Here is a 24,732-nt window from a genome sequence, read left to right on the forward strand (position 1 = left end):
ACTGAATACAAAGAAGTAGAAAAACAAAATGTAAAGGGCCTGCCAGTTGAGCTGAATTATGTGCTGAAGGCATGTCTGTCTGTCTTCGTGGACTATTACTTGCTTAAACAAGTTTGAAACTATAAAACTGAACTTTCATCAGTTGGCAAAAGAAAAGTTCATTTGTGTGTGTATATAAATATATATCGGAGCATTGAAGGGAAATTCATGTTGATGCTTGTTTAATGAGAGTGGCTCGGCCAGCCTTATTCAGATATTCCCAAGCACTCCCTTCTAACACAGTGTGAAAAACACACTCTACAACTACTGGCCAGAGCTAAACCTGGCAACTAGAGCCAAGATTAATGGCTGGAATAAGGCAGGGCAGAGCCTCAGCTGCTGCTTACAGTTTTTGCAAGCAGAGAGATCCCATCTCTGAAATAATCATGCATGAAGAATCTTATTCTGGGCCTATTTCTGGGAAAAAAGTGAATTATTATTTCTGTGAAGATTAAAATGCTGAAATTCAGGATTAAGGATTAAATGATATTTAATTCTTAACTCAAAGGAATTTAGTATATAATGTCAGCTGAGCAAGAATTGTGGTGTTCCTTGTGAGTGCAGCATGCTTGGAGTTGGTATCTTTTTCTTGCCTAAGGAAACTGACAGCTCAGCGTTGTTTACAACAAACTTGTTACAGCTTCAGTAGGAGTCAGTCTCCATAATGGAGGGTCCCACAAACAGTGTTGAACTTCTGTTAAATTTTCTCGGATACTTTGCGGTGATTGTACAGTTTTGAGGAGTGTTATGCATTGTGAAATCATCTGCAGCATCCCAGGAGATCTTGACCAACTTCTTTGTGGAGAGGAAAAGCTTAAATGAAATCTCTTATATGTCATATTAAATATGAAGACTGGTTTTGCCCTGTATCTTGTCGAACTGGTAAAGCAAGATTCTTCCTCTTAATTAAGTACAACTTGTATTCTCCATTTGCCATGGTGGATATGGGTGTGGGTAAGTTTTTTACTGACATGGACTCCAAAAATGGAGATGCCTAAAGCTACAACTAAGAAGTTGTCCTACTACTCACTGTATTAGTTACTAATGAAAATAGACTAAACCAGAGGTGCAGGAATGTGATCATTCACACTGCGAGGCTCTTCAAATTCACTAGTTCAGACTGTAACTGAGAGGCATATTTGTTCCAGATATCTCCCAAATATTTTTCAAAGTGTTTTTGTAAACTATTATAATTTTGGAATATGAGTATTGATGCTTGCACAGTATTGGAAAGGACTACTGTAGCACTGACCAGCCTGTACAAAGTAGGCAAACACACCCTGAGCTTAAAAGCCTGCTCCTTCATGATGACTGAAGCTTTCCTGATGAATATTCACCTGCTCTTGTACATTTACTGTGAGGGCAGTGAAGCCCTGGCTCAGATGCCCAGAGCAGCTGTGGATGCCCCATCTCTGAAGGGCCTCATGGCCAGGTTGGATGAGGCCCTGAGCAGCCCCATCTGATGGGTGGCAGTCCTGCCCATGGCAGGGGATTGGAACTGGATGGGCCATAGACTCACTACCTTTGTGTGTGAATAGATATTAAGTTTTTGAGGACAGCTTCTGTATACTCTATGCTTGCTGCATGTTGGCTGTTCACTTCTGAACTTCTTTACTCTGAAGATTTACAATGTAGTTTCAGTAGCAGCGTTTTGCAACTACTTTGCAAGACAAGAGAAGAACTTACAACTTGAGTTTGTAATTAGCCTTCAGTTTTTTTTCTTGTTAATTCTTAGTGAATGCTGCTGAGTCCTAAGTGACAGAATTCCCCCCACAAGTATTGAGTATTTGGAAAAAGCCTTTGGGGATGGGGTGGAATTGTTTTGGTATAGTTGTTTGCTGATTCAGTATGGAATCTTAGATACACATCTATAGTTGTAAAGGTAGTTTAAAAATCTCTGTTAAAAAGGTTGAGTTGAAAGTAGGTGTTCCCTGCTCTGAGTTAACTGAAAGTAGACTCTGTGATCCACCACACTTTGAACACGTATACTTTGGCCACAGATGCTGCCAGTGATTTGTTAAAGTTGATGAAGAGATGAAAGAGTAGTTTGAAGAAAACATAGATTCTTAATGTGTCAGTGATATCAAGGCTGGTTGTCGTACAGGAAGGATCGTAGCAAACTGCAAAATTAGACCTAAGCTAAACACTGTTATGTTCTTCTTGCTGAATTTTGCAGACTTAAAGGGGTGCATTTAGCACTGAAGAAAATAGAATGCTGCAAGGGCTTAGTTCTACTTTGCACTGTAAAATGATGTGTATAATCGGTGATTGTCGGCTTTCCAGTGATGCACCAAGATATGTTTTTGAACTGGGCTTTGCTTTAGCCTTATATGCATAACAGTGATGGTTTGCATGATTTAGAGAAAATTAAACTTGATAGCATAGGTGGTAATAATTTTGCATATTTAAATGGCTTCTGTTGGCTGCATTTAATGAGTTGAGTGTAGGTGGTTCCTGTTTGCCTGCCTTCAACCTGCAGTTTGTGTGCTTGAGCTTACAGGCTCTCTTTCAAAAGAGCGTGTGTGAACTTTGGGTATTAATTAGTGTGGTGAAAGGAGAACCTCTGATGTTTCAAGAGGTCAAAGATTCTGCCATGTTTGGGTTTCAGTACTTCTATGCTTCCATGCCCCAATAGGAAATGTCTGTCAGAAATATTATTAAGGGAAAGAGGAGCCTTAGAAGAGAACATGGAACTGATGTGTTTCCTTCCCCCCTTTTTTTTTTTCTGTTAATTCTGCATTTCTGTTGCAAAACTACCAAATATTGTTCATCCTCATTTATGTTTCCTTGTACTTCAATATGCAGCACTTCCTGAAAGTTCTTAGCAATTAAATCCAGATTTAGTGCTTTGTAGTTAAGGCTCAGTGAACGCTGCATGTAAAGGAGAGCAGGTCAGTCAAGACAGTAACTGGAAACCTGTTTATTGCTGTAGAGATTTGGCTTTGCACTGAACTTTTCTGTTTTGCTCTTGGGCATCTGTTTGCTACCTACTGACTGTGAGTTAGAGTTCTTTTGCACATTGCTTTCTGTCAAATGCTAGAGCTTCCAGCTCTGAAGTGGACTGGAAGCAGTGTGTTTCATTCCAGAGCAGTAAAATTATACAACTGTAAACATTTTAAAACATAATTGGATGCTTAAAGTGGAGCATCATTAATGACAAAGCCCAGAAAGGTCAATCCAAGAAGTGAAGTTCAAGAATATTCTACTGAAAGAGAACTGGAATGATAAAAGATGCTAAACTTTAATATGTATTAAGTTTATTAATAACTACTCATTAGCTGGGTGCAGTGCTTGTTTTAGTGTTTTCAAGTAGTGGCACAGTTTTTGGTAGAGAGGGGAAAAATGGCTTTTGATTCAATGAAAATGTAGACTGATCAAAATTACACTAAACATTTTAAACTATCTCAGTGTCAGTGGTTGGAATGTGAGAAAGTTGCTACAATTAAGGAAACCTTCACTTATGTTTCTAAGGCAGTTTGAGTGTGAAAGACATTTTAATTCAGACTCAAGAGTCTGACATAACCATATCTATGTTCAGTGCTTACTGAAAAGTAATTTCATTAGGTGAAAAGCAAAAAACATTTTTTTTTTTTTTTTTTTTAACACTCTAGATTAATTTTTGTTTTACCCATTCTGGCATGCCATAGATATTGGAAAGGTTGAAAGTAATCTGATTTATTGGGCTGGATAGACTGGATAGACAAAGCACTGCTTACATTGGTTATTGTTTCTCCTGGATTTCTGCGTTTTCTTGGAAGGCAGGATTTAATGATCAAAACATGCAAGTGCTTTTGAGTTGTAGCTCTGCTCTTGAATTATTTAATAATCCTGACAGCTGAAAAAGCTAACTGGTGTGAGTCAGTAGCTACAAAACTTGCTTGCTGTTACTTGACCCCTCCAGATTCTGTTAAACAGTTAAGTTTTATTGAATGTGTACTTTTAAAACCTGGTATGTTGGGATATTGACTACTGCTGCTACCTACAACCCTTGGGTTTAAAATGAGCTGACTATTAAATATCCTGTTAAGTGTAGATATTTAGGTTTGCTTTGATTGTTTTATTTATGATGCTTCTCATTTCTGCTCTCATTCACACACTATTTAGAACAAGCATGGATTACATGTAATATGAGTAACACCATGGGAACTTGTCTCATATTTACCTTGGTTTCTCATCCCTGATGGCCTGTTTTTTTTTTTGTTGTTTGTTTTTTTTCCTCTGTTGTACTTATTATATTCTCAGCATATTGGATAATTGTGTGGGTTGCTTGATGTGCAGATTACAGAACAGAATGTTAACAGTAGAACAGAATGCTACTTAAGGATTAAACAGGTAAATGTTGCTCACGTAGTTGGGGTGGAGATGTTCCTAAAGATGCAACTTCATCCTTGTATTGCCAGGAGATAGTTTTTAATATATAATATTTTCTCGATAAGCTAAAAGTTTTTCTTCTTACCCTTAAAATAAGTTTTCTAGTCATACCTTTAATCTTGAATTCTTATTTGCTTAAGAGAGGCACTTGTATTTTGTGCAAAAATGTCTTTTGTTTGAGCAAATCCCAAGCAACCCTACTGTTCTCTGCAGTTACCGTAGAAAGAGTGTCCCTGCTATATAGCTTCTGTTGTCAGATTGACAGGGATTACCTGTTTCTTTAAATTTTAGTGTCATCTTTCCTATCATGTAGCATTTAATGGGTTGCAGTTTACTGTCCATGGAACCTGTAAAGTATACTCGTAATAAACGTGAAGAAAATCTGTTACCTGAAAGCTGTTATGTTCCTGGACCACCATCGTCTTTTAAGTAGCCAAGTATCAGATCAGACATCACAATTCTATGGGCTTGACAGCTAGATCAGCCGGTGCTACTTCAGTTCTTATACAGTAAAGTTGCTCAGGTTGGAAAAGACCTTAAAGATCATCAAGTCCAGCCATGACCTCACCAAACTGCCCTAACAACCCTCGCTAAATCATGACCCCGAGCGTCATATCCATACAGTTTTTAAACACATCCAGGGATGGTGACTCAACCACCTCCCTGGGCAGCCTATTCCAGTGCTTTACAACCCTTTCTGTAAAGCAGTTTTTCCTGATATCCAACCTAAACTTACCCTGGTGCGACTTAAGGCCATTTCCCCCTTGTCCTGAGAAATGAGGGAAATGCACAAGAATACGATGCAGCAGGGGCTTTTGCTGACTCTGAGCTAAGTGCGCTGGAAGGTGGACAGCATCACACACAAGAGATGCTGCTGTCACCAGAGAATGAATTGCTGGAGTGAAAACCTTTGAACAGAAACACCCAAATAGAAAAAGAATGCTTTGCATCACCCCCAAAAGCTGTGGCTTTGGAAGGATGGTCGCTCAGGCACTGTGTTTGTCCTTATGTTCTTTAGGCATGGGTCATGCCTGCCCAAATGCTGTTTGCTGGTGTATTTTCTGTGCTGTGGCTCAGATGTGCTCCCACCAGGCCGGGGCTGAGACATGAGATTCTCCACTGCTTTTACTTACAAACACAGCAGGAGTCTTAGAAAAAAGTTCCAGATCTCGCTCCACACGTCTGTCTTGCTGGCAGCTTTTCCTTTTCACCTTGTGCCCAGAATACAGACTCTTCTTCATGAAGAAATGCCATTGTTTTAAAAACCTGTGGAGGATATGTGGACAAAACCCAGAAAATGAATTACTGAACAACAACAAAGTTACTTCCACTGAATTTAGTTTTTTGCTGAGTTTTTCTTTTCTGACAGTGTCATATTTGGTTCGGAAAGTTACTTTCTTGAGTAAGCATTTCAATTTACTACATGGGTTTTTGCCAGTGCATTCTAAACAACAGAGGATATTTATTTGGTATATTTGGCACACTGTTTCTTGTAGTAAATGCTCTGTTGTGCTTATTTTGAGTCCCCACTCCTGTCAGTTTTTAGAGTAGACTGTTTATTGTTTTGGTTGCAACTGGAAAGCAGAGCAGAAGTTCAATTCTGAAGCTTTCAAGTTTGTCTTTACGTACAAAGTAATACTGTATTTGGACAAGTAAAAAAGCTTCTTATGAATTGTCTTGTTTCCTGTATTTGTTTCTGTACACTGATTTAATGCTGGAGAAGATGAGACAACTCAGAATGTGTTTTTAGGTAATGAAGTTGTGAATAGTTTCCTTTTGAACTGCTTGAGGAAATCGCAAACTGTCTGCTGTTGAAGAGAGTGATCTAAACTAGAAAGAACATGTCTTTTGGCAGCATCAACTGAAACTGAGGACACTTGAGTGTTCTTTCTGAAGCTGCTTATGGGACTCAAAGCAAATACATTTTGCAAAAACAAACAGCAATGAATGTATTACGCAATGCTAGAAATACGTGTCAGTCTGTTTCTGGAGCAGCAGTATAAATTCTCATGTGCATTGTTATTCTTGGGTCACCTGACAGTGCGGTGGTTCACGTCAGAATTATGATATATTTGTGCTACAGTTTATATTTGCACAGGAGAATGCAATGGAACAGAACTGTCTGCAATTATTATTTAAAGGGTAAACCAGCTTCCTTTTGAAATATACACTGTTTTTCTGTAGACAGAGCTCATCAGCAGTTGTTTTCAGTAACATTTTTATTAATGCCATACAGTGTTACTAAGTTGAGGACAGATGGCAAAACAGTGTCTGATAGTCCTTACTGCTTTCTTTGTTCTGTTCTCTAGACTTGAGATAGTCTGGAGGAATATAGAGCTCACCGTGTCAGCCTGAAGTCCTTACTTAGTGTCCATGCTTCTGGATTTTGATGTTGGCACTTGAAGGGAGATTTTTTCTTTTTTCTTTTTTCTTTTTTTTTAAAAAGGGGAAAAAGAACAACCCATAAAATGTTTGTGTCAAGCTCATTTGGAAATACATTGAGTCTCAGTACTTGTAGTAGTTTCAGTACCACCTGAAAACAGTCAATTGCATAATATACAAAAATAACAAGATGGACCTGTGAAGAGCTACACCTTCAGAATCTCGGCTGGATTTACCTGTGCTTGTATCTGGAGCAAAAGAAATGCATGCTGTCATTTGCCTGGGAGTCGTAGAAAGTCCCATGGGGTTACTGGGTGCACAGTACAAATTCCAACAGGAAGAAGAATTCTGTAGGCAGAGCTTAAAGCAGAGTGAATTTTTCCTCCAGCTCCTGTAATGCTTGGGGAGGAGTTTCCCTTTCTTGGTTTACTTTGCACTCAAGAATCTTTTATGTTTTGTTTTGCATGTTTAAAGCTGTCATTAGCTACGAATTTACTGACCTGGATGCCCTAGTATGTGTGTTTTCAGCATTTTTTTTTTCTTGAAATTCCTAAGTCGGTTTTAAGGATGGTGAAAATTACTTTAGAGGTATAAAGGTGAAATAGTCACAGTTCACTCACAAATTTTGACTGGAATATGCATGATAAATTTTTATTTAGGAGGAGTTGTTATGATGAAGGATTCTGCATCTGTGGTGGTGCTGTCTTTTGGTCACAGCAACTTCTTAATGCCTACTGTGTTAGTAATCGTAAAGGAGTTCACTCTAGGCAATATATCATGCTACTGAATTTCTTGTCTTTTGTTGTGTGTGTTTTAGATTAAAGCTTTGTAAATTTTTTGCTTAATTAAATTAATACATATTTTTAGACTGCTTGTTTTAGCTTCAAGTTAGATTTTATGGGTGCACTAGTAGTTGTACTAGTTGATGTGTCCTTTTGTTTTAAGCATGGCTTTTTGTCACTTTGAATTTTACTACGAAACAGCACCATCTTAAGCCTCTACTTGATAGGCAGCTGCTGTCAATTGAGCAATGTATCTTGCAGAGTTTAGAAAAATTGGAGAAGCAGCTTTTATGCACAGTGTGTTTACATGGTATATTCTTAGCCTTACCTCCCTTGTCTTAGCAGTGCAGCTGTACTTATGTGCTAACAGACGTGTTTGGTCTTTCTCTTTCATAGAAAGTAGAGAATTAGTGAAGACTAATCAGTTTATTGGCATTTCTATCTTTTCTTGTAGGGGTACTTCAGTAATGTTCACCAGTCATTGAGGTGACTGATGTGCATTTATTTTCTCATTAGTGCCTAAGTGGCATTGATAACAAAAGTGATCTTTCAACCCTGTTTTCTACAACACTGTCCTCTAAAGTATGACCTTGTTTATGTTTAGACTTACTACTAATAATTGTTTTCGGTGTGATTCAGGTTACACCTGACATTTGACCAAACTGAGTTGGAAGGGAAGATAATTCTCAGCATTTGCTCAATGACAGTCTCGTGTGGTTGTATTTTACATTGTATCCAGAGTGTTGATCCAGTGCCTGTTATATTTCTTGTGACACTGTTGCTAGAGAATGGAGTAGTTTAGGATGCAGTAGCTATTTCAGTTGCTCAATAGAATACCTTTGTATCAGAAACGCCAAGCCTTAGAAACAATATATAAGTGCAATAGAAACATGTTTTTCTCTTTGCTTACCAGGGTTACCATGACTCAGATAACTGGAAAGACAGAAGCAAGTTTTCAAACTACTGTTCCAGTGTCTTTTATTGTTACTTTATAACTGTTTTAAGCATTGAAACTTAAGCCTGCTTATCGTGACTGTACAATTGTATTGGTTTTAGACATCTGAAATAAATTCTTTAAGAAATTACGTCAAGTGTTAGTATGAATCCTCTCTTGCTACATCCCAGTATTTAATGTATCTACGTTTGTCTGGTTTGTTTCAGGAATTTGCAGCGCTTACGAAAGAGCTAAATGTATGCAGGGAACAGCTGCTTGAAAGAGAAGAAGAAATTGCTGAACTGAAAGCAGAAAGAAATAATACTAGGGTTAGTTCCTTCTCTTTTGTCCAAGGTCACTGTTTTTGAAGCATCCAACTACGTGGAGGAAAAACACTGAATATTGAATTTGAAAAGCTAAATGCTTTTTTACCTTGCTATTTGCACATAAGTCATCCTGCAGATGTGAATGTGTGTTAAGAAGGGCTGGAAGCTTATGTATGGCTCCAGATATTGCCGTGCAGAATCAGGAAAAGGCATTTAAGATTACAGTACTGTCTGTCATTCAGCTCTCTTCTAGTTACAGTTTTGAAAATGTGCAGTACTCCAGATAAGACTAGAGTGGGCAAGCTGTAGTAGTCTTTGCCATCAGATTACACAGCTACACAGCAGAACAGTTAAGAGTATTTTGTGTGTCCTTCTGACACTGTTCTTCAGATTGGTGGAAGAACTGGAAAGGCTCAGTTAAGTAGAAACCTAATTTTAAAGCCATGTAGAGTATAGGGAATTCATTAGCTCTGAAATCACTTCTAGTATGGGTGAAAGGAATGAAATGTTAATACGTGTCCTTGGACTTGAAATAATATTTGTTTGAAATTTAGAAGTCAGAATTTGGTGTTTTAGGAGGCGCAGTTCTCTGTAACTGCAGAATGGGAATAAACATTGCTGCTTTTTGTTTTAGCTATTACTGGAACATTTGGAGTGTCTTGTCTCCAGGCATGAGCGATCTCTCAGAATGACTGTTGTGAAGAGACAAGCTCAATCTCCAGCAGGAGTTTCTAGTGAAGTAGAAGTTCTCAAAGCACTAAAATCTTTATTTGAACACCACAAAGCCCTTGATGAAAAGGTAATAACTGTGCTGGTTAATGTTTTAAAAATCCTATCTCTTCTTAGTGTGAACCATGCAGTTGTACATACTTAAGTTGTTATATTAAAATGGTGGCTGTGCTAAAACTGCGTTAGTAACCACACTCCCAAGAAAAGGTGTTGTACTGCAGCAAGGTGCTGTAGTTTATTCCAGCATTCTGTCATTCTGTGCTAATGTTGCATCCGAACATGCTTGGTTTATGTATTTGTTGGAGGAACACGTATGTTTACTTACCTGTATAATATGAGGATTTAGCCTTTTAATTGTGTAATACAACAAGTGGGCTAGAGAGAACAAGAGGAAAGAAATCTGCTTATGCTGTGCTATTAAATAAAGCTGATTTAAAGGAGCTCCACCCTTCAGCTGTACCTGATGTTAGCAATTAGGCAGTGCAAATGGTGGAACTTGCTGTGAATTTTGCTGGCAACTCTTAGTTTATTGAACAGCTTTTGTGAACTTGTATACAAAGTCTTGCAGGTTATTTTCAGGAGATGTATATTCCTTCTTCCTTGTAGCGAATAAGCAAAAACATGCATGCTGTGTGCCTTACAAAAGGGTGGGTAAATTCTGGATATGTTTAATTCTTGCCTGTACGTACAGGTCATGCTGAGATGTAATTTGATAATGACAAAAAAAAAGCTAAATTTTGAGACATTCATTGTTTATCTAGTTATTTTTGTATTGTCTGTTGTAATTACTACTGACTTGAGATTAAGCTGATCTCTGAACAGACTGAAAATAAAGCATTGTTTATAACCTAAAAGTGTGTGGTAGTGTGGCAGTGTGTGAAGTTGATTTCTTAATTTCAAATAATTTGATAACACTGAAATGACTCTTTCAGGTAAGGGAGAGGTTACGAGTAGCACTTGAAAGATGTAGTTTATTGGAAGAAGAACTAGGTACTACGCATAAAGAGGTAGGTTTCTCTTTAAAGTATTCCTCAGGTGTGGGATGTGAGTGTTTAATCAATACTTGTCATTTATTCAGTTATTAAAGATTTTCTTTCAATTTTGCGATTTAAATTTTTACCAAGTGGAGATAACTGTATTTTTTAATTGTGTAACGTTCTGTGAAAGACCAGAAGAGGAGAGAGGAAAAAATATCAAGCCTGAAAAAAATCAACATAATTTCTGTGGTTTTAGAAGAACTACTGTTGGGGTGCAGTGGCATATTTTTTGAGTGCTTGTGACATATTTTCTTATACATACCTTGCAGTAAGTTTGTTTTGCTCCTTTGCTTTTACAGCTGCTCCTTATATTACTATTGAGATGGAAATTAAACTTGAAACTTACATAAGCTTTTCTTTTCTTTTAGTTAATGATTCTGAAAGAGCAAAATAATCAGAAAAAAATACTTCCAGATGGGATGCTGGATATAAATCATGAACAAGAAAATACACCAACTACAAATGGGAAGGTAGAGCTATTTGCTTTAAGCTGCCTGATTATTTATTTATTTATTTTTCTAAGATTAACCAGAATATATTAATTGTATACCATAACGAAAGATTTTGAGTGAAGATGTGATCAAAAAGCCTGTTTTGCTTTTTGCAGTCTAATTCATAATAGAATTATTTCAGGGGTGGGATATTTACTGCTAACTAACAATTCATTTTTCAAATCTCTATATCATATGTTAATACTTCTCTCTCCTTAATAGCGCTCTTCTGATGGTTCTTTGTGCCATGATGAAAATCTTGCTAAAGTGATTGAACTCCAAGACATCATAGATAAGCAAAACAAGGAACAGACACAAATGAAAGAACGCCTTACTGCTTTATCTAGTAGAGTAACAGAGCTAGAAGAAGATCTTGACACAGCTAGAAAAGACTTAATAAAGTCTGAAGAGATGAACACAAAATTGCAGAGAGATGTACGAGAGGTGAGGAATAAACTGTCAAAATTTGGGTAGTCATGAGTGTAATTGCTTTATAATATTTGTCGCTGGTGCTCAGTTAATCCTTGATGCTCTTTGGTCTAAAGATAAGGCATAACTGTTTACAGCATGACGGTCCTTTTATTAAAAAAAAAAAAAAAAATCCAATTCCTTAAGAAAATTTGTTTGCTGAACTTGCCTATTATTATATAGGCACTTCAAGTAAATTTATTAAACTAGAGATCTAGCTTTGTGGACTTGAAGCATGAAAGATACTTATCTTGTCATAGATGCTGACTGTATTCGTGTTCATTTGTTGTTGTTGTTGAAGTTGTATGCGGTTATAGTATCACTGAGTGATGTGGTGGACAGTTCCTGTTACCCATCCATCACTAACCTTCAAATTAATGTGACTTACAGTGTAGTCTGGAAGAGGATGTATCCTTATTAAACTGAAAGGGACCTTTAATTAGTTCTCAGAACACTCTGACCATCCATTAAGTAAAGATCAGTGGCTTTAAACAAACCACTAAAAACAAGTTATTGAATTTATTAGCTGAAGTTACAAAGTATGCTCAAGTTGTGTGCTCTGTTTTTTGATCAGTAAATAATTATCCCCAGTATTAAAAGACTACATTCTGTCTTGCCTTTTGGATAGACTATGGCCCAGAAGGAGGACATGGAAGAGAGAATTACAACTCTTGAAAAACGCTACCTCGCTGCACAACGTGAAGCTACATCTGTGCATGACCTCAATGATAAACTTGAAAACGAAATAGCCACTAAAGACTCCATGCATCGACAGGTTGTAAATTGCTCAGTACCTTTTGCTCAGCATAGTACTAATGGAAATAATATTTGTACTATTCCAAAGCACTTCACTTTGCTTTTAGGAAAACAAATATTTGTAGTGCACTGTTGTTGATAATTATTTTTTGGTAGGGAATGCATTGTACAGAGCTTTATCCTGAAAACGAAGATGAGAGTATACTGGAGAAGAGCTTTTTAAGCATTTCAGTGACTTGATCATGCCAGAGGAGGGATTTTGTCCTTTATTTAGCCAGTCACTTTCTAACTGGAGGAAGCCAGGCAACACTTAGTTACTGTTTGTAATTTTTTTTTATAAGTTTTGTACACATTTATATTTTAAAATAAATTTTCTGGTAACATGCATAGTGTTATTTTAAAGACAAATGAATTTATCCTTAGTATAACTCACTTTTAGCAGAGCTTTGTCATTGAAAGTTTACAATATTTTCTATATAATTCCCATAACATTACTATATTTGTTCAGTGATAGAATTGCTTTTGGAATCCTCAAAAATATTTGCAATAAAAAAAAAAAAATAAGGCTTTCATATGTTGAAAGGGAAGATGCCACCTCTTTGTTCATGAGACCAGTTTTGGATAGCTTGTTGTCCTTAGTTCTAGTAAAGTCAGTAAACTGTATCTTTACCTTTGTGTTTGATCAAAATTGATTCCCATTTTAACACTAAAAATTGCTGATCATAATCCTGTGTAGAGTGAAGATAAGAACAGGCAATTGCAAGAAAGGCTGGAACTAGCTGAGCAGAAGCTGCAGCAGACTTTGAGAAAAGCTGAAACTTTACCAGAGGTGGAAGCTGAGCTAGCACAGAGAGTTGCAGCACTTTCAAAGGTAAGATAACTGGACAATGTCCTCGAGATCTTTTTCTCTATTATTGTCCCACTACGAAAAAATCTGTTCTTACTGTTGTTTTTGTTGATCTGTTTTTGTTTTTCCCCAACCAGTTCAGAGATTATTTCTGCTCGTCTATTGAAACGCACTCTGATTTGTCCTGTGTCTTTAATTTCTCTCTGGAATTTGATTAGTTTTTCTTGTTGCCCTGTTGCATTATGGAGGTGCCTTTTTGAACTGCTACTTTGTTAGGTTTTATTATAATTCTTTCAATAATAGGTATTAAAGTAAGTAGCAATTTCTGAAGGGGAAAAACATTTTTATTCTACTGTTAACAGAGTGAGACATGTAGGATGAGAGAAGTAATGGGTAGTCAGCAGTATAAAGACTTGGAGGATTGCAAGTGGAGTAGTGGAATCTGAAGTAATATGTGTTGAGTGTAAATGAGCCTTTTTGTACATGTGTCTCTTTAAAGTCTTAGTTTCTTTTCTTTCCCTGTTATCTCTTCCATCCCTTACTGGCTGTGTAGTCTGAGCTTTTGTCTCCTGGGAACTCTGCTGCTAAAGATGCTAAAGTGTTGGAACTTACCACCAAACTTAGGAAGGTAGAATTTGTGTATTAGTCTTCATTTCTGCTTGCTGCTTTCTGCTTTGTCATGACCAACAACAAAAACTCATAGTGTCTAGGCTAGTGAGAAGTTGAGAATGCATTTATTTATTTTTTTTTTTTGTTGGCTTTTGGGAATTTTGAATGAAAATCTGCTGTTACAAAATCATTTGCAAGTAAGAGTTGATTCACAGGATCTAGTGGTGAGAGGCTTTGTCTTGTTATGTAACATGCAAACTCTCACACTAGATACTCTTAGTGAGAGAAAGGCATCAGTTCTGCATTGTATATTATCATAAATGGCAGTTACACAAAGCATGTTAGATATACTGTCATGCTTCAATGTTTTTATGCCTTTGAAAGTTTTTTTTTTTAATAAAAAATTTTGATTTTGTTTTTTAAATTGACAGGCTGAAGAGAGGCATGGCAATATAGAAGAGCGACTGAGACAGATGGAAGCACAGTTAGAAGAAAAGAATCAAGAACTACAAAGGGTACGATACACATTTTTGGCACTGAAACAAAGCTGAAAATCTGATTCTCTTCATGGTTTTCTACCATTCAGCAAAGCTGATTTTGTTTCATCTCTAAAATAAATCAGAGTTTGGGTTGGTTCATAGCTGGGTGATCTGGGCCGCTTTCTATGGCTAACTTTCAGTCTCAAGGAAAAGCTGAAAGTCTCTGATCGATTTGAAATAAGTTTGGAATTACCTTGTTGTTAGTTATACATTCTGAGTATACTTTCTGATGAAGAAATCTGATCAGAAATCTTGCTGAAGTAACTGACCGTGCATAAATGATTTTTAGATTATAAATAATTAATTGCTTTTGAAATCTGGTTTGTTTTAAAGTGTAAGCTCAGGCTTTCAAACTTCTGATCTCAAATGCTCATTAAAATCTTGTGTCCCTTATACTCCCTTACAGAGTCTTGGGGATACACGCAGTATTTCTTATCCCTTTGGAAAAACCATTTCTATTAAAGAAAAATATAGATTAAGAAAGCATACCACTTTACAACCAGCAAGACGTTGTTCCAAGTTATTTCAGTAACTTTGTCGTAAGAATTTTAATTTTTGTTATTTATCTTAGGCTAGACAGAGAGAGAAGATGAACGAAGAGCATAATAAACGCTTGTCAGAAACTGTGGATAAGCTACTGTCTGAATCTAATGAAAGGCTTCAGCTTCATCTCAAGGAGAGGATGGCTGCCTTGGAAGACAAGGTAACCTTAAGTCACATTCCTAGCGTGTTTATTCATTAGATGTTCAACATTCTGTAGTGATTTCTGTATTTTGTAATGAGAAGTATATTCTTAAAATTTCTTTTTTTGGGGGGGGGGGAGGAGGGGTAGAGGATAGACCTTAAACATCCATTGAAATCACATCTTTTAGGATGCTTTATTTTTTTTTTAGTTGACTGATGTGGACTGCATAAGTAGGCTTGTCCAGTGTAATACAGGAAGTCTGAAGAATTAGGACTTGAAATGTGACCTCTTCAGATTCCTTTTGTTTCCCACAGCTTTTGTCTGTGTTGGTTACTCTAAATCATTACGGAATTCTTGCAGGTTGAGACAATCTTATGTCTTCTCCCCCAGATGAACAGGTTATACAAACATAATGGAACTATTCCTTGTGTTGTTGGTGCACGTGTCAGAGCCTTCTCCTATATTTAATTCCTCTTTTACTACATATTTACCTTTGATTCCTTTCTGCTTTTGGAGCTAGGTCCTCAAGGGTTTTTCTTTCATGCCTGTCTTTTAAGAATTCTCTTATTCTGTGACCAAAAAAAAAAAAACAAACCAGTGCCTTTTACCAGTAGTACTTTGAATTGGAATTGCTTTGTCTTGGATTAGTAAGCAATTAGTTTCTTGTACTGGAGGCTGGGGAAAGGCCTCAGTAAAAGCTGAGTGGCTTATAGTGATGTATTCAGACTTCAATGGGTGTTTACTTTCTCGTGGGTTCATGTTAAGTCAGTTCTAATCCCTCAGCTTTTGGTCTTTTGAGAGTAGTAGAACTGCCCACACCTCAGATCATCAGAGATTTAGTTTTCTCTTTTTCCAGCTTTTTCATTCTGGGGGGTAAGAAAAATCAAGTACTGTAGTACAAATGCAGGTCCTACTGGTTCTGGTCCTTTGGGTTAACGGTGAAGAATGCTTCCTGTATGATCATAGAATGATTTGAGTTGGAAAGGACCTTAAAGATCATCTATTTCCAACTCACCTGTCATGGACTGGGAGGTCAGTTATCTGATATCTAAGGCCATAGACTTTTGCCTTCTAGGTTTTAAGATTGCTATTTTCAAGATCACCAGCTGCTCCCAGTACTTCTGACTCTCTTGTTATGGGCCTTACTGTTAAGGTTGCTCTGACAGTGTTCATAAATTGAATTTCTGAGAAGCAGCTGATGGCATTTTTTCTTTTTATGGCCAACATTGGGAAGGATGCATTGGAGTTGACCTAAAGCACTTATCTTCCCCTCAAATTTGAGCTACGTTCATGAATAACGAGAGAAATTTAGTTGTTCTTTACTGTCAGTAACAGCTTCTAGAAAAAACTCTCCCTGGAATGGCTTCCAGCTCATTCTTCCAATAAATTGGAAAGAAAGGTGCATATAAAACTTCAGTACTTTCCTTCTGATCACTGAAGCTCTTTTCCCAGAATGATTTGTTTGTTCGCTTACGAAATCTTATTACAGGTTTAAAATGCAAATAATTGTATTACTCATCTCAAGGAAATGTGCTTAGCAGAACTTCTTGGCAACTTTGGAAAGCAAAGAATACATGAGGTGGTTATAAATTTACTATTAGAAGGGGGAATCTTTTGACTTTTGTTTAAAATCATGTACTGTGGTCACGTTAGTTAAATCTTTTTGATTGTTGTAGCTCTCAGATGATTCTTAATTTGAATTTGGGAACTGTTTTGAGCAAACAGATTATAGTAGTTGTAAGTACCTTTATTGCAGCTGTTTAAAAGTTGCAACATAATTGTGAAGGAAACAGCTCTTGCGTTACAGTAATTTTGTTGATCAGAAAAGTGAAAGCAAAATGAAAATTCAAAAGCAAAATGATAATAGCCAGTAATACCTTAGTAACCAAAGACTGAACAGATTTAAAGTTCTTTAGCTGCATAATTACTATTTGTTTTTTGATCAAGTATTTGTATTTTGTATATACATATACTAATAAAAGTTTCTGCTGTTAGTAAATCCATCATTTACAGGGCTGTATATGTAAAAGATTTTTTGAGGTGTGATCTCAAAAGTAAAGTACCTGCTAAACATAGTAGATAAAGAAGTAAACTATCTGCTAAATTAAGATGCATCTGTACAGTATGACCAAAGTTTGTTAGTAACTCCTATTGGTTATGGTTTAGGAGTGGTAAGCTTTTATAAATAACTTGTGATACATTTTGTTTTAGAATTCACTTCTGCGAGAAATTGAAAATGCAAAAAAACAAATAGAGGAACTTCAGCATGAGAAGGTATAATATGCATTTCTGAAATGTTATGTTGGGAAATAATTGCTGTGTTGCTGCATAGCAGAAGCAGATTTGGCTTGCCCCATAAAGCTCAACATTATTGATGCTGTTTAGTCCAAAAATAACAATTTTGAGGGCTGAATTTTTTTTTATTTTATAATACGGTTTGCTTCAATTTTGTTTTTATAGATATTTTATTTTTTTACTCAGATGTAACACAGTTCTGAATATGCAAAGTGGATGGATATATTGGCAATTTGCTGAAGTTTAAAGTTTGCATAGTATTTTTTATTTTGCTGTTTATACATAAAACTATGAACAGTAAAAAGAAAAGAGAAATACTTTAACAGTGGGTTTTTTCCCTTAGGTGTATACTTAAAGCAGTGGATATCATAAGATGCTTGTTTGATAAAATTGTCTTGAAATTATGAGAGAGAGATTTATTAGACTTGGTTATTCCTTTGCAGTAGTGACTGGCTCTGTAACTGGCAAATTCACTTCTTGAATAATAGTGGTGGGGCCTTTCATTTTTTTTGCTTCCTTAAGCAGTGATGATTCATTTTATGATCACACTGTTCTGAAATAATACTTGTTGTTGCTTATTAAATCACAAGTGTACTGCATCTCCCCAGATCGTTCTAGTAAGTAGCTAGGCCAAAATATTGGAGGCTGTGATTTTGTAACAAAATGAAGAACATATTCAGAATATTTTGTAGGATGTGCTTCAAATTTTTATGTAGGCCACTAGTTTTCACACACGGCACAGATGTTAATCATCAGCCACTTTCCACGGGCTTTCATTGTTCTCTCATTCATTGGATTGCTTTGTTAAATTCATCTTTTACAGCATTTATGAGTAGAGTTAAAAGTGGATGCTTTTAGGACTTGTTTTTCACAACTTGACAAATCTTGGTTCGTATTAAATATTGCCATTTTATTTTCCTAAGATTAGTAATGTGTGAATTTTGTTCAGTAGCTGCTTTTAGAGTATGTATACAAAGTCACAGTGTAGAGAGCCAAGAATTATCTTTGGATGACCTTTTGCGATGGTGCTGTGCTATGTAGCAAAAATCATTTTGGTTTTATGTTGTTCAAAGCTATGTTTTAAAACTATTTATACTTGAGTTTCATAGAAATGAGATCAGTGGGCTAAATATTTGCTAATATATTAGAATCTGATGCTGAATTTTTTAATGCACATTGTTACATATTGTGTCTGTTTTTACAGGATAAACTTATATTAAGTATTGACGCACTAAGGGCTGAAAATGACCAAGTGAGACTCAGAGCCACATCACTTCATCATAGGTACAAGCACTTAATTGTAGTTCAGTGATTTTTTTTTCTGATTTCCTGAAGGGAAAAAAAAGAAAAAAGGAGCAAACAAAAAACTTTACTTATTGTAAATGAAAACGCTTCAGTTGTAGCTATAAAACATACTTTATAGAGCAGATAAAGCAGCTATTACACCACTTCAAAAAAGAAAAAAAAAAAAAAAAAAAAAAAAAAAAGCACTGAGGGCACAATGGAAATCATTTTGGGAGGGTTTCTTAGCTTGTTTCACTCCTCTCTCCATCTTGCTAATGATAGTGTTTCTTCCTGTCTTAGCCGGCCAGATTTCAGATACCCGATGGCATCTTCGTCTATGGCTGACAGTCATGCAGACTCTTATGGCACCTCTTCTGTGCTGAGGCGTCCTCAGAAAGGGCGTTTGGCAGCTCTCAGAGATGAACCTTCAAAGGTAATAGAACTCTGAAAGGAAGTGATGGCAACAAAGCAGATTAGATGATGTTAACAAGTTGCAAGGAGTTGGTGGAATAGGATTACACAGCAATAAAGGGGCTGGATCTTGTATATGAAAACACATTTTAAGATATGTTTAGATATTCTGCTTCACTAATACAAGGCTACTAGGCTGAGTCATTCCATTCCAGTCTGCAATTCTGGGGCTGTAAAGTCCAATTTCCTTTAAGTATGAAAAATCTGTGCAATATAACATGAAAGAGTCCTTCCTTTGTGTCTCTACACTTTGGATGTCAACTTTCGTTCACTAATCTAACACTTCTTGTCCTGCAACCCAGTCTTGCAAGTTCTACTTTTACAAAAAGCTGATTTGAATGTGTTTTCATTGTTAGCAAAAATCTGTTGAGAATGCGTATAGCTAAGATAATGGTGTTTTATCTATTGGGTCTGGCTGTTTTAAACTGTACTTACTTGTAAGAGGCAAAGTTTTCTACATCATAGCTTTTTGTTTTACATCTCTCTAAACGTTGTTATCTTGATGGATGCATTCAGCATGTAAGTGGACTTTTAAAAAAATTGTTTAAACATCTTGAAAAATAGGAGAAATATCACATTTCACATCTGAGTCTTTCTTTAATTCTCCTGTAACAGGTTCAAACTCTGAATGAGCAGGACTGGGAGCGAGCCCAGCAAGCAAGTGTATTGGCAAACGTGGCACAAGCATTTGAAAGCGATGTCGATGTGTCTGATGGTGAGGATGACAGGGAGACTATATTCAGTTCAGTTGATCTGCTGTCACCAAGTGGTCAGGCTGATGCTCAGACTTTGGCCATGATGCTTCAGGAACAGCTGGATGCAATTAACAAAGAGATTAGGTATGGCATATCTGCTGTTACGTTTTTACTGAAAAGTAATGTGTAACACAAGAAATCCTTTTTATATGGTTACTCACAGAGTTGTTTGCTCATTCATTTTCCTTTGGGAGACTGGGAGAGTGGGAATTGATGAACAAACAAAAAAACTAGATTGCCTGTGCTTTAAGTATTCCTTTCAGGTCTTCAGTCTCATTTGTGGAAGGGATTGTATTGCTAGTTGGACAGAAACCTCTGCATGGTGGTAATAGTTGTAGTGTTTACAACCTCTTTTCAGATTGGATTACCAAATTTTCAGTACAGTTGTTTTGTCTGTCAAGTGCTGCTGCTTTTCAGAATGCTTGAGTGGGGCCATTCTGTTTATACGGTACTTGTTTGAATGCCATGTTCCTTTGGAACCCTTTTTTCTTTCAGGCTTATACAGGAAGAAAAGGAAAACACTGAACAGCGTGCAGAGGAAATTGAAAGCAGAGTGGGTAGTGGGAGCTTGGATGCCCATGGCCGATTCAGGTCCATGAGCTCCATTCCTCCTCCCTATGCAAGTGGTTCCCTTGCTGGTTCTTCCCCACCTGGCAGTGGCCGCTCCACCCCAAGGCGGATTCCGCATAGCCCAGCTAGGGAAGTGGACAGACTAGGTATCATGACACTGGTAAGTATCCACTAACTTTATTTTTCCAGGGGATTGTTCTTTTCCTGTAGGAAATACATTTGATCCTCCCCTTCCTCTGCTTCTTACTTACCTCTGTTTGTCCTTTCTCTAGTTTTTTCTACTGCTTCCTTTCAACTTCTGTAAAAAGAGTGAGGTAAAATTATAATGATTACCAAAAAAACCCAACAAAATGTTCAGAACTCAGTTCTACTGGTCAGCATTTCATACTGAAGTATTCCTTTTGCTGTAATTTTTCTTCATTACTCTCTCTGGAAGAAATGTTTTCTTTTTAACCCTCACTCCAGCAACAAGTTACTGTCTGTTTTAAGCTTTAGTTTTAATGTGGTGTTTTTTTTTTTTGTTTTGTTTTTTAGCTAAATATTCAACTAAAGCATAATTTGCATGTTTTATATTAATCTTGAAGTTTGTAAGATGTCACAGCTGTGGTAATATTGAGTGCTAGTGTCTTTTCTTAGCCTATTAAACATGTAGGTAAGTATGTTAGACTTAGTAGCTGGTGTAGTAGCAGCTTGGTCTTTGCAGTGAGTAGGGAAGGATGGATCCATTCTTTTGACCTTTCTACAACTGCTTAGGAAAATTAATCCTTCTAGGAGGTGTTTCACGCAGTAAGTCTACCTGTAAAAGAAAGACCAGTTTTCCATCTTCTTGTTTATATAAATTTTAGACAAATCTGCCTCCTTAACAGATGGAACATGTTTCACTGAGAAATATGTCAGAATTAAACAAATATTTCTGTCTATATACATTGCTTTGTCTCCAGATTTGGAACCTTTGCTTAATAGTTGTATGTGCAACGTCATGGTTACTACACTTTGTCTTGGATTATTGCACTTGTGTCATGACTGTAAGATTCAGTGGACAAGGAATGCTATCCAACACTGCAACAGCAGGCAGGCTGCAACAGATTGTTGTATCTAATCTAGCTCTCTGATAGGAGTTTAAAAATAAGCATTTCTGCCACCTATTTTTCCAGCTTTTTGTAATGAACGGGTAATAATTTTGTATGTAATGCAAGGTTTTTGCATAAAAAAGAATTGTTTGCCATTTTTGTATTAAAAACAAGCAAACAAACAAATTATAATGGCTCAGATCATATATCCAGTGTCAAGCACATCTTTATTTTGCATAAATTAACATATTTCAAGAGGTGGATTGCTTTATATCCTTACTCTCACAGTAATAAGCTGTGCTTCTAGAATTATTGAACAAAAGGTTTCTAGAAACTTTTAGAAAAGCTACTGGGAATTATGAGACAGAATGAGTTCTTATAATTTTTGACAGCTGCATTAGTTTGAGTATGATGGAAGCATTAGCTTAATTAGATAACTAAAGTAGTGTTGGGCAGTACATTCAGCTGAAAACTCTTAATCTAGTTTAAAAGCTATCAACTTAATCAATTCTGAAGCTTATATAGCTCTCTTCAACAATTTGCATGAATATTTTTCATTCGATATTGCAGACACTTTCAGATTTTTGTTGTATCAAATTTAATGGAGGAAAAAACCAGAAATTGGATATGAATCTGATGTTATTTCTCTCAGAAGTTGTTTTATACTCAACTCTACAGTCATAGTACAACAACAAAACTTCTTAATTTTGTGTAGTTTGTGTAGTCCATTCTAATTAGAAGATGTTTAGAAGTTGGTATTGATTTTAAAAACACCACCAACAACAAAACAGCAAAATATATGAAGGCTGCTGGCTATTTTTATGACTTTATTTTTGGTTTACAGTCTTCTGAAATAATAAGTTGCCAAACACAATGGTGACAAATAATCTAAGTTTAGTTTTTGTCAATATTAACCTGAATAACCTGTTAAGTTGTTCACACAACTCAAGGTTGCTATCTTGATCTGAGTGGTAGCAGGATTGAGAAGTACCTAAGAAGTGAAATACAGTGGGTTCTGGAGCAGGTGGAGGATTAGGTGAAACTGAGAGTAGAATCGGAATCAAGCTTATCATCACATTAAACTTTGTGAAAAGAGCGTTGTTATTGTGTCGAAATGAGCTATGGGTGCTCTTCCACAGTTATTAAAGTTCGGCTGCTTTTTATGCTATTTAGCGCAACTGCTAAGGTGTTGGGAAAGAAATAATACTGGCGAGTTGTTAAGCTCTGTGCCTGCTGTTGCTACGTAGGTCATGTTGTTCAAAGGGAGAAGAGCCCTTGACATAAGACTGGAAATGCTCTGTTATAAAAGAAACAACTCATGCCCCAAAATGCTCCACTGTTTCTCTTGCTAAAGATAAAGTGCACATCCTGTGTGCTAGTTTCGCGTACAGTACCACTATATTGAAATATCTAGAGTACATCTGTAGGCAATCAAGTATAAACCTTGATTATTTTCCTTCCTTTTCTGTCTTCAGGCATACATTTTTAAATACTGCTGTGATTTGAAGAATGCTTCATTCTCTTATGTTTCTCTGTGCTGTTGCTGTAGTTGTTTTAAATTCGCCCTGCTGTATTTTGTCTGTGGAAGTTATTTCAGTTTATGCTACAGTTTACAATAAATATGGCCTTTCCAAATTTTTTTTTTGCACGCATCTTTCAGCCTAGTGATTTAAGGAAACACCGTAGAAAGGTAAAATCTTTAGTTTATTTACTGCTGTGCCCCTTCATTCGCTTACTCTTCTCTCAACTTGTTAATGGATACCAGAAGCATATGAGAGAATTTGCTGGTTAACTGTATGATAAAGATTATAAGTTTTTTTTGACATTAAATGTAAAATGGCTTTTAGCAGAAAGTGTTGGTTTGGTCATTTGTTTTTGAGGGTTTTTTTTTCTTTTGCTGCTACGTGGTACAGCTCTGTTGTTTGTAGTTGCTGTTTTGCAATCTTAATGAAAGAATATTTAATTTCAGGGATCTATTAATGCATACACAAATTGTAGTTTCTGTTCTTCAAACAGAAGATTAGCCAAGGCTACAGATACATAGAAACTGGCTTTATAGAATTGGTAGTCTAGCTAATGCTTATCTAAACACGACAGCAAGAGCTTCTTTTCCCAGAACCTTTTATTAGCATTTGCAGTTTGCATAAACTGAAGCCAGCTATGTTGGTTTCATGGAGCTGATGACATTACTTTAGTTGTTAGATCTGTGAATGAACAAAAGATGGCTGCTTGCTCATTTCACTAGCTAAGTCTGAAATGTAGTAGTTTGTCAGTCAAGGTTAAAAAAGAAAATAATTCAGAAGTTCGAATGAGAACCAGGCAATTGTAGAATAGTAAGGGCAAGAGTAACTCTTTAACTTGGAAATTATTGAATTTCCTTCTAATGTATTTTGTGTTGTTAATATTGCTTTCATGTTTTAGTGTATTCCAACAAAACCCTCAAATTTCATTTGTTCTCCATTAGTCTCCAGCTTCTAGAGAAGAGGTACGTGATGATAAAGCGACAATAAAATGTGAGACATCCCCACCTTCTTCACCTCGATCTTTGCGTTTGGACAGAGTCCAAAAAGGAGCTTTGCATACGGTGAGCCACGAAGATATCAGGGACATAAGAAAGTAAGTAGCTATGAATAAATCAGGCCTACTAGTAATGTTAGTTGCTATTTCACATCATCAGAGTAAAATTCTTATAGGCTGAGCAGCTTTGCAATTTTAGATTTTAATCTAGATGTCAGTGTCTCAAGAAATAAAAGAATAAGACCACATAAATGAGTGAGTGTTGAATAAACAGTACAGATTTTAATGATTGGAAATGTTTTTGTGAATGATCCTTTTGGCATCAAGTCTGCATTAGGTGCGTGCTTCACATCCTCTTTCACAGATTGCAGTTTATCTATAAATAAGAAAGTTGAAAAAATAATTTCAGTTGGTGTGCGGTTTTTCTTTTTCAAGCATCTCAAGTATTTTCAAACATTTCAAACTTCCATTGTCAGCTTAATTTGAAAGGAGATGCATTGTCAGCTTTGGCTTTCCTGAATTGCACTTTAAACACCTTAATTCTTCAATAAGTTCCTTTATATAATATCTAAATATCCTACCCCTTCTATTCTTTCCTTTGTTTTTCTCTGTTTCGTGGTTAATGTTTAATGTTTTTCTCTGTGTATTTTGGTATATCAGTTTCTTCTTGTGATGTTCATCAAATCTGAAATTAAATGTTACTAGTAAGCCACTGATCTTTTGTGAACTTTCATGCAAATCAGAAGTTGTCTTTCACTATGTAGCGACAGTGAGT

The 24,732-nt window shown here is 36.3% G+C and overlaps 1 protein-coding gene across 8 annotated transcripts in view; it reads left to right on the top strand.

The window, feature by feature from the left end:
* PPFIA1 (PTPRF interacting protein alpha 1) overlaps positions 1–24,732 on the top strand; it is a 55,266-nt gene that overhangs the window by 12,511 nt on the left and 18,023 nt on the right. For 5 of the 8 annotated variants that reach the window (XM_048947873.1, XM_048947877.1, XM_048947875.1 and 2 more), the window contains exons 3-18: positions 8,736–8,837; positions 9,469–9,633; positions 10,496–10,570; positions 10,969–11,070; positions 11,314–11,535; positions 12,188–12,334; positions 13,052–13,186; positions 14,203–14,286; positions 14,882–15,013; positions 17,207–17,269; positions 18,495–18,574; positions 18,875–19,007; positions 19,661–19,884; positions 20,296–20,530; positions 23,101–23,130; positions 23,905–24,056. In XM_048947873.1, the coding sequence (XP_048803830.1) occupies positions 8,736–8,837; positions 9,469–9,633; positions 10,496–10,570; positions 10,969–11,070; positions 11,314–11,535; positions 12,188–12,334; positions 13,052–13,186; positions 14,203–14,286; positions 14,882–15,013; positions 17,207–17,269; positions 18,495–18,574; positions 18,875–19,007; positions 19,661–19,884; positions 20,296–20,530; positions 23,101–23,130; positions 23,905–24,056 (2,081 nt within the window). The remainder of the gene's footprint in view (positions 1–8,735; positions 8,838–9,468; positions 9,634–10,495; positions 10,571–10,968; positions 11,071–11,313; positions 11,536–12,187; positions 12,335–13,051; positions 13,187–14,202; positions 14,287–14,881; positions 15,014–17,206; positions 17,270–18,494; positions 18,575–18,874; positions 19,008–19,660; positions 19,885–20,295; positions 20,531–23,100; positions 23,131–23,904; positions 24,057–24,732) is intronic. The other 3 variants (XM_048947876.1, XM_048947880.1, XM_048947881.1) reach the window with 1 other exon arrangement.

This window comes from Lagopus muta, chromosome 6 (assembly GCF_023343835.1).
Source record: "Lagopus muta isolate bLagMut1 chromosome 6, bLagMut1 primary, whole genome shotgun sequence".
NCBI lineage: Eukaryota > Metazoa > Chordata > Aves > Galliformes > Phasianidae > Lagopus > Lagopus muta.